Source organism: Eptesicus fuscus, chromosome 9, assembly GCF_027574615.1.
Source record: "Eptesicus fuscus isolate TK198812 chromosome 9, DD_ASM_mEF_20220401, whole genome shotgun sequence".
Taxonomy (NCBI): Eukaryota; Metazoa; Chordata; class Mammalia; order Chiroptera; family Vespertilionidae; genus Eptesicus; species Eptesicus fuscus.
In genome coordinates, this window is record NC_072481.1 from 66,635,345 (window position 1) to 66,645,226 (window position 9,882).

Below are 9,882 nucleotides of genomic sequence, written 5' to 3' on the forward strand. Positions count from 1 at the left end.
TAATATTCTCTCTTTGTCTTTTGCTCTTAGCATTTTAATTATGATGTGTCTTGGTGTGGTCCTCTTTGGATTCCTTTTGTTTGGGGTTCTGTGCACTTTCTGGACTTGTAAGTCTATTTCTTTCACCAGGTGGGGGAAGTTTTCAGTCATTATTTCTTCAAATAGCTTTTCAGTATCTTGCTCTCTCTCTTCTTCTGGCACCCCCATAATTCTGATGTTGGTACACTTGACCTTGTCCCAGAGGTTTCTTACACTATCTTCAAATTTTTGGATTCTTTTTTTTTGCTTTTCTGGTTGAGTGTTTTTGGCTTCTTTATATTTCAAAACTTTGACTTGATTCTTGTGTTCCTCTAGTATGCTGTTGGGTCTCTTTATAATATTTTTTACTTCAGTCAGTGTATGTTTAAGTTCTAGTTGGTCCTTTTTCATATCCTCGAGGATCTTGCTAAATTTATTGGCCTTTTCTAGGAAATTCTTGAAAAACCTTATAACCATGGTTTTGAACTCTATATCTAGTCATTTGTTTTCCTCCATTTCTTTCGTTTGTGATCTGTTTCTTTGTCTCCACATTTTCGCTGCTTCCCTGAGTTGGTAGGGTGGTTTTGTGTGCTAGGTGTCCTATATGGCCCAGTGGGTCGGCCTCCCAGTTACCTGAGGTCGACACTCTTGGTGCACCCCTTTGTGGACTGTGTGTACAGCCTTGTTGTTGTTAAGTCTTGATTGTTGTTGGTGTCACTGGGAGGAATTGACCTCCAGGCCAATTGGCTGTGAGGACCTGCTGTGTCTATAATGGAAGAACTGCTGTGCTGGAGACACATTTATGGGGCAAAACTTGTTTCAGTGGGTCTTTGGTGCTCACTGAGTCTGCCTCTTGAATGTGTCACTTATGGATGTGAGTAGTTGAAATCTGGTGTCATCTCACACTGACCACTAGATACACTAGCTTCTGGATCTCCAATGGGGTGCAGGTCAACTACTGTCTGAGGCCACCCAGCAGGAGCTACAGCAAGACTACAGTTTTCTCCTCTTTGCTTGGGGTTTAGAGGTTTTGGAGCTGTCTGACCAGAGCTGTAGTTTGTTAGATTTTAATGTCTTTGAAACCAGCTCAGAATATTCTAGGCAGAGAAAAATAAACAATGAAACTAACCCAAAATTGTTCTAATAACACAGCTCCTACCTATGTCTGTCCAGAAGACAACAGGTATAACAAAAAATACTTTGATTATACCATTTTTTTAATAGTCTAATAGAGTGGAATCCTGTACAATTACATATTCTTTTCTGAATTATTATTCAGATGAAAATGCAAATATGGGGAATGAAACTTAATAGACAATAAAACCAGAAAACAGACAATAGTTGTGGCACGTGTCAACTTTTAAAAACTTGTTGTTAGTTATGATTTCTTTGTTCATTTTGAATGTTCACTTTTGAGTTTATATTTTTATGTTATTTCACTGAACTAAACACTCAAAATATAAACTCAGGACTCTTACAATGCCCCACAGAGCCACAATGGAGAAAAACAACACACAACAGTAAGTGGGAGAATATGCTACAAAATACTAGTGACTATCTCTTGATTGGAAAAATAGGGGAGTTTTATGCGCACAGTCATTGATAATGAAGAAGAATAAATTAAAAGTAAAAGTTTTTCAAAAAGGGAGAAAATAAAAGGCAGTCTTAGCATAAAATTAAAACAACAATAAGAAAGTTTATTGCCTTTCAAAAATGCCCCTGAGAGACAGGAGGCAGACCTGTCAGCCTGCAGTTACTTGCTCACATTCAGCCCTGAAGCTCTATGTTCACTGTGGGGTCAGGAAACACAAACACCTTGAGGAGGAGGTTCCAGCCTGGGATTTCTGAGCTAGGTGTGAGCGAAACATGTCCTCCCACCCTGGCCCATCTAAGCCTTCAGGTGCGGGGAGAGGTTGAAAGTCCAACACTTAACTTCCCAGATAAGGATGTGTCCTTTCGATTTCGGTTCTTCTCAACCCCACTGAAACTGCATATCTGTAATATCAGGCTTGATTTTCAGCTTCTAAAGAGAGCTGTGAGCACCCTGGGAGCCAGACAGGGGACGAGCAAGGTGAGAGGAGAGAACTTCTCTGCTGTCTACAGCTTAGGAGACAGGTAAGTTCGCTCATAGACTTGGATTTCCATGTGCATGTTCATTAACATCAAGAAGAACAATGCATGCTCCAGCTCAGTACACCTGGCTCTGGAGGCAAAGGCTCCACTGTCAGCCCTGGAGGCAGCTGGCTGATGGTGGGGGCAGACGAGGTGGCCAGCGGGGCTATAAGCTGGAGGCAGCTCAGCCCCTCTGTTTGGATGGAAGGCTGATGCAGTGTCAAGGGGCACACCTTGTCTCTGGGATGCCCAGCTCCTTCTTGGGCACCCTCCCAGGCTACACAAAGAGCTCTGCCTGGGAGAAGGAGGGGTGCACCCTACATCACCTGCTTGAAGAAGCTGAAGTCCTTTCTGTGACTGAGGAACCAAACCTGTCCTTTCCTAAGAAGCTCTGGTTGCAGTCACTTCATCCATCTTCCCCTCCCCAACTCAGACATTTCCCTGATGTTTGTGGGACATTGAAAAAACAGAAAGATTATCCTTACCATACAATTTAAATATTAAAACATTCTTTATTGTATTAACTGTACTTAGTATTTCAAAGTTTTTATAAAGTGGTATTTAGAAAATACTTCATTCTCACATATTTTAATCAACTATTTAAAATAACTATAAGGTCTAAGCCGGGTTTTTATTCTACAGTTTCCAAATGTTTAGACCCGACCAAAAAATTACATCAGTTATTGTTTTTAGGTTCAGTTGTTTTGCTGCTTCCTTTTTAAGAATGAAAAAAAATTTCTCAGCTTTTTTTTTTTTTTTAACTTCTGTAAACTAGCAACAGAAAAGTGGGAGGAGGAGAGGGAACAAGGAGGAGTGAGAAGGACCTGGGAGCTTGTTCTGTGACACACTGACCCAAGGAGCTATGGGACAGAAGAGGGAATTCAACTTTCTTTTGCAAGCAATTTGGTCCTGAGCTTCAACCTCTCAATTCTGATTCAAAATGGACGGAGGAATGGAGAGGTAGGGACACTTAGCCTGGACTGCAAGGTTCAGCTGCTGGCTTTAGCTTCCCCATTAGGGGCAGTGGTAGTTGTGAGGTGACAGTCACATAACCAGGACAGCGGCATGTGGAGCAGAAAATGTGGGTGCATGGAGAGATGAGAGATTAGGGTCTTCTCCTGGCTGTTTAATGGGATGGGGTGGGGCATGGAGGCAGCTTCTTCATTCATGAGCTCCATGTTCCTCATTGTAATGTGCACTAGTTTGGACTTATGGTCCTATTCTAATTCCACATTGGATTCACTGCTTACACAAAAATTTAAATTATTTTACTTTAAATTTTTTCTCAAGAGCAGACTTAGCTCAGAGAGCTCTGGTTTGCCTTTATTTCTTGAATGGAAAAAGAGAAAGAGGAAGAAAAAAAGAATGAAAGAGAGAGAGAGAGAGGGAGAGAGAGAGAAAGAGAGAGAGAGAGAGAGAGAGAGAGAGAGAGAGAGAGAGAGAGAGAGGAAGAAAGAAAGAAAGAAAGAAAGAAAGGAAGAAAGAAAGAAAGAAAGAAAAAAGGAAAGAAAAGAAGGAAACCAGTCAGACACAGATGGGCTGCCTTATGATTGTGGCCTCACCCCCAGCTCCCAGGCACAACCTTAACAGTTGGGCAAGGAGCATGCTGTCCCCTGACAAGGCTATAATTCACTGCTCAGGCTAACACTTGCTTAGGACACCGCCTGGCTCAGCTTCTTTCTTGGTATGATCTGAAAACTAGGAAGGACCAGCACAGCACTTCCTGGAATATAAGAAGTACTTTCTCCGCCCTAACAAAGTCCTTTGTCAGACATGTCCAGGAATTATGCAGACCCATTTGATATTTTCACATGAATATTTATAACAGGACATGGAGGATGCAGAATTTGTGAGGTCTTCTTGATATTCTTTATTGACTGTTTTATTAATATATGCTTTTTATTGGCGTAATAACATCAATCTATTTTTAAATTTTGATGCACACTTCATTTTGAAAAACAAAATAAATATCACATGACTCAGTTTCTCTGAACAAGGGATGACTGTTAAACTTAGTGGCCAAAAGGATTTTGAAGACTTCTTAAAAAAGAAAAAAAATCAAAAGCTGTTTCTCTTCTGGAACCCTAAACTCCTTCAGTACCTTCAGTATCATAAATGGAGCCATAGATATTACATTTTATTGGTCTGTCATATGTCAAAACAAATTGTCAAGCTAAAATCTCCGATTGTGATGAATTCTAGTCATACTCATTACTAGTTCCATAGCTGTTCTCAACAACTAGGACGACCAGACAGTGAAATGCATGAAACCTGTGGCTTAATATTTCTTGGCTGTGTCCTCAGGTCGCTCTGGTCCCAGGTCCTTCCTCAGCATCCGCCTCACTATCCTTTTAGCAGCTGGTTAAATCTTAAGTTTGGGAAGAGCATGTTCACATGAGGTGATGGCTTTGCTTCTCAGTGTTGACCCTGGCATTGGGTAGAGCCACTCGACTGCATTACAAAATGTGGCTGCCCAGCGTCAGAAACAACACTCAACCTGAGGTCCTCACAGCATTGGGAACACTTTGGCCCTTGTAGAGATTCACTGTAATTATAGAACCAAAAATAGATGAATTTTTCACTGCAGGCTTGGCCTATGCTACTGTGCCAGAAACAAAATAGAACACCCACACTCTCTTATGATGGTGGGTGCTTTGCACAACTCTGCCTCAGAGAATAGCGTTTTAAGCTTATTTCTACTGGAATGTTCTTCTAGGTTGGCAGGTTGCCATGGCATCTAGACCCAACATGATGGCCCCCATTTGCCTGGTGGAAAACAGCAATGAGCAGCTGTCAGTGAATCAGGAAGCTCTAGAGATTCTTGACCAGATTTCTCAGCCAGTGGTGGTTGTGGCCATTGCAGGATTGTATCGTACAGGCAAATCCTACTTGATGAATCGGCTTGCAGGACAGAATCACGGTGAGTGTTGTCTCAGGCAGAGGACAATTCTTTGACTCTAGCTATTTCACAGATTCTTAGTTTTCTTCACTAAGAATCTGTGAAATAGCTAGAGTCAAAGAATTGACTTCAGTCACATGAAGAAAGACCTAAATTCCTTTCTATAAACCAACCTTCTAATTCTAATTCTTACTAATAAATTACTACCTTAATGAGTGTTGTCTTAGGCTGGGGCCAATTGTTTTTACTCTAACTCTATCACAGCTTATTAGTTTTCTTCATTGGTTACATGAAGAAAGAACTAAACTCCTCTGCATAAACCAAACATCTAAGTTTAATTCTTACCACTACATTATTACTTTAATATATTCTATTACCATATTCAGGCTTTACTCCTGTTAAGGAAAATCCCTCCTACTAATGCATAGACCTCTTTTTTTACCTGTGCCAGTACTGGGTTCTTGAAATTGTGCCTCCTCTATTGCTCATAACATGTTTTGCTTTCTTTATAGAATATTCCTATGTATGTATAAAGACATTTTCATTCCTATCATCATGTTTAAAGATTTTTGTGAGTTCACATCCCATTTTGGTTAACCTCTCCCACACCATCAGCCATTTGCTTTTTTTAAATCACTTTGAGTGGAAAAAAGATTATCTGAATTTCTTTTTCTTTAGACGTTTCGCTTCTATCTAGTTCTATTTGGCCTTTATTGGACCATTCTTTTAAAATTCTCTTATTATGGTATTCAGACCTTTATAATGTCTGATTCATGGATGTCCTTTGCCTTCATTTTGAGCTTTGGCTGGGTGTCATTCTCACAGTTAACATTCATCTCCTCCTTTGATGCACAAAGTAAAGCATTCTTACAAAATAGAAAAAGATATTCTGGGGTACTTCCATTCCAAAAACGTCTGTCTTTGTAGTCCCTTGTCTACTTAGATTGTCTGTTGTCACTGTGGGTTGGGTCTCCCCTTCCTTTATAGGTTTCCCTCTGGGCTCTACGGTGCAGTCTCAAACCAAGGGCATCTGGATGTGGTGTGTGCCTCACCCCTATAAGCCTGATTGCACTCTGGTCCTTCTAGACACCGAGGGCCTGGGAGATGTGGAAAAGGTAAGGCAGAGAGTCAAAGACAAGATGGTTTCATTCTGGATATTCTCATAATGATCTCTTTAACTTAACTGCTTCATCTACTTGTGAAATCTAGAAATTCAAGTATATATCAGGCAAATGCTCACTTGTTTGACTCTTATTTCTAGGTAGGGTGTCATGGTACATTGAGTAAATTTTCTTTTATTTCTAGGCACTGGGTGAATAATTTGATTCAATTTAATAAACACTTGCCAAGCACCATGTTCTCAGGTCTCTAAGTTAGTACTGTAGATACTAGTGACCCAGGTAAAAGCCCTGCCTTCAAAGAGTCTTTGGTCCTATGGTGACGTTCACCAAGTACTCACCAAGCATTCTGGAAGACTGAGATACCTCTGAATGAGATAGTTCTATAAAAGCATGTGTTTGTCCTACAACAACATTTTTAGATCGGTTTTTGATATTTTAGTTTTCTACTAAAGGGTAAAATGAATGATTTCTCCTTTTATGCTTTTGTTTGAGACTTATTTGGAAATAGTACCTAAATTTCTACAACTTTCTATTTCTACCCAAAGAAAACTTAAAATTTTGTGTTTATTTTTATACTAGAGGCCTGGTGCACAAAAATTTGTGCACTTGGGTGGTCCCTCAGCCGGGCCTGCACCCTCTCTCAATCCTGGGCCCCTCCAGGGATGTCCACATCCCAGCTTAGGCCCACTCCCTGGGGGATAGGGCCTAAGCTGACAGTCAGTCATTCCTCTGGCAGCCCGGAAGCCCTCAGGTGATGTCCAAGTGAGGCTTAGGCCCGCTCCCTTGCGGCAACCTCTGCAGAGGGCACAGTGCCAGGACCGGGATCAGCCCACACCACTGTCTCTCTTGCTGCCTCTGTGGAAGGGGGGGCACTGGGGCTGCCATGGCTGGCCTGGTGGCACAGGTCACTAGGCCCACCCCCGCCCACTGGTCATTTCAGCAGGTTGTTCTGAAAGGTCATTTTGCTGTCCCGTCTAATTAGCATATTATCTCTTTATTATATAAGATATTAAACAGTCTTGCTGACTAAATTACCCCTTTATTGTTTGTCATAAGTGCCACTTCTTATTATAAACATTTTTAAAATTGGGCTTTGGAATGTAAATCAGCAAATCAGCATTTCACTCCAAAATTTTCTAGGTATTTTCCACTTTTGCTCTGGGGAACAACTTTAGACAGTGTTTATAATAGAACACTGTCTATTCTGTTTTGGGCCGTTATTTATACCTGCTGTATTTTATACAAACAAATTAACCCCTCCTTTAAAGTTTTTTATCTGGTTACTTTAGGCTCACTATCCAGCTTTAACTTCTTGACCTTACCTCTGTTCCTGTCAGATCAAATAACTACTTTTATTGAAAAGACTTCTGTATGCTGCCGTGTCTACTTTTGCTTCTGGGGGTCTTCCCACTTGCAGAATACCCTCATTTATTGAAATTCACACGCTGCTAAGTCTTTAATTGTCAATCAACATGCTGAAGAAGACTTCATGTTACTTACAATTTTACAACTTTCAGAGCTCTGATCTTCCATAATAGACTTGTAAATTTTAATTTAATACTTCTTAAAATTTATATTTATTATTGAAAGCATTACATATTTTTTCCTTCTTCCCCTCCTATTGACCACCTCTTCCTCCATCTATCCCTCTGCAGGCCTTCTGCATGCTATTGTCAGTGTCCATGTTTTGTGCATATATGCATATAAGTTCTTTTGTTGATGTCTTCCCTCCCACCCTTCATTTACTATTATAGCTAAAGTTTTCAATGCTTATATACATTATTTTGATGTAGACATCCTATAGATATTATGGTTGTTATATTCCTTGCTATAGATGTTTGTCATGCTTTGAAATAGTCATCATGAAAGTATTATTTGTCATTTTAAACTGCATTTTAATTTTAACAACAGTGGAAATATTCAGTAGCTTCCCATAAACATTTCTTGAATACATCCCCAGTTATGTTAACTATGGAATATTTTATATAGTCCAAGACCAACAAATATATGTAGAATAAATATGTGCTAACACTGTTCATTTAACATAATAGCACACCAGGTGCTGCACTGTTATTTTATACGTCATTTTATTTCATCCAATTCATTAAAAAGAAAACCCTGTGATGACAAAATCTTTTTATATAAGAAAGCATAGTCACAAGAAATGTCTCTGTAATTGTTAAAGTTAATATGTATATTTATGCCTGTCTTCAAACTTACTTGTTTGCATGATGAGTACATTACCTGAAATAAAGTGCAGGACTGTTAGACTTAGTGTCTGAATGAATTTCTATAGGGTAAACCCGTGAATGTCTTGCCCTAATGTATTTCCAGGGCGACCCTAAGAATGACTCATGGATCTTTGCCCTGGCCGTGCTGCTATGTAGTAGCTTCGTCTACAACAGCATGAGCACCATCAACCAGCAGGCCCTGGAGCAGCTGCAGTATCCTTCCAGGAACCAAACCTACATGGAGGCTATGGGGATGGAGATCCAGTCAGTTTCTCCTTCCCTCTCACTTAGCTGCCTTTGAGATATATATATATATTTATATATATATATATATATATATATATATATATATATATTTGAATTAGAGGAATGTGGGAATTGTAGGTAGAAAGTTTATTTTCCTTATCCAGGTCCTAGTTTTGTGACAGAGCTGACAGAACTCATCAGGGCAAAGTCCTCCCCTACACCAGATGGATTAGAAGATTCAACAGAGTTTGTGAGTTTCTTTCCAGACTTTATCTGGACCGTAAGGGATTTCTCCCTGGAGCTGGAGTTAAATGGTCACCCTGTCACAGAAGATGAGTACCTGGAGAATGCCTTGAAGCTGGTTCCAGGTAACACAGTGTAGCTGGGCAGTGGATGGTCCAATACAGATGGGAGGTACTAAACATCATGTCTGGAGTTGCGTTTGTACTTGACACTATAAGAAGTCTGCAGAAATGGTGGCTGGGAATTGGTTGAAAAGCTTTATGGACTGGAGTTTAAGTTCATGTAAGAAAAGTAGATCCTAAAGTAAAACTATTCATAACCAATTTGTTCTTTACACTTGTAATTTAGAATCCAATTGTAACTTTGAATACAGTGGTGGTAAAGCCTTCTAAAGACCAGACACTTACATTTATTACTTTAGTTTCTGCTTTTCTGTGTTGAGGAAAACAGTTGGTCAAATACTTGTTAGGCATAAAATTACAATGAAAAGGCTATCTAATGAAAAAATATCTTTCATGTAATCAGACATAATTCATCTATAATGGGCATATAACTTTTTAATGTCTATATATATATATATATAATCTATAAAAATGACTTTATGTTCTAATAAAACTGAAGAAGTATATTTTGTCTTTTCGATCTATCCATTTGTATAATTTTTATAGTTATCAGAATATAATTTTAATTTATATATCATAGATTTTTTATTTTTAAAATAATTTTCTTTTTCAATTGTAGTTTACACTCAATATCATTTTATATTATTTTCAAATATATAGCATAGTGGTTAGACAACACATAGTTTACAACTAGATCCCTGCTATATTTCAAGTACCCACCTGGCACCATGCATAGTTATTAAAATATTATTAACTATATTCCATATGCTGTATTTTACATCCCCATGACTATTTTGTAACTACCAACTTGTATCTGTTAATTCCTTCACCTTTTTTTACACAGCAGCCCCTTCCCCCTTCCTGTGCTCCTCTCTCCATGCAGCCATCAT

The 9,882-nt window shown here is 39.2% G+C and overlaps 1 protein-coding gene across 1 annotated transcript; it reads left to right on the forward strand.

Annotated features, from left to right (window-relative positions):
- Positions 1-1,884: 1,884 nt before the first annotated feature.
- LOC129150317 (guanylate-binding protein 6-like) lies at positions 1,885-9,009 on the forward strand. Its single transcript, XM_054721325.1, has 6 exons — positions 1,885-1,918; positions 2,039-2,089; positions 4,847-5,050; positions 6,017-6,144; positions 8,485-8,645; positions 8,913-9,009. Exons 1-6 carry the CDS (start codon positions 1,885-1,887, stop codon positions 9,007-9,009), a joined length of 675 nt encoding a protein of 224 aa, XP_054577300.1.
- Positions 9,010-9,882: the final 873 nt, after the last annotated feature.

Coding starts and splice junctions, on each gene's coding strand:
- LOC129150317 (XM_054721325.1), top strand. CDS start 1,885: ATGTCCTCCCACCCTGGCCCATCTAAGCCTTCAG. Junction 1,919..2,038: donor TGGCCCATCTAAGCCTTCAG/GTGCGGGGAGAG, acceptor CTTGATTTTCAG/CTTCTAAAGAGAGCTGTGAG. Junction 2,090..4,846: donor CCAGACAGGGGACGAGCAAG/GTGAGAGGAGAG, acceptor ATGTTCTTCTAG/GTTGGCAGGTTGCCATGGCA.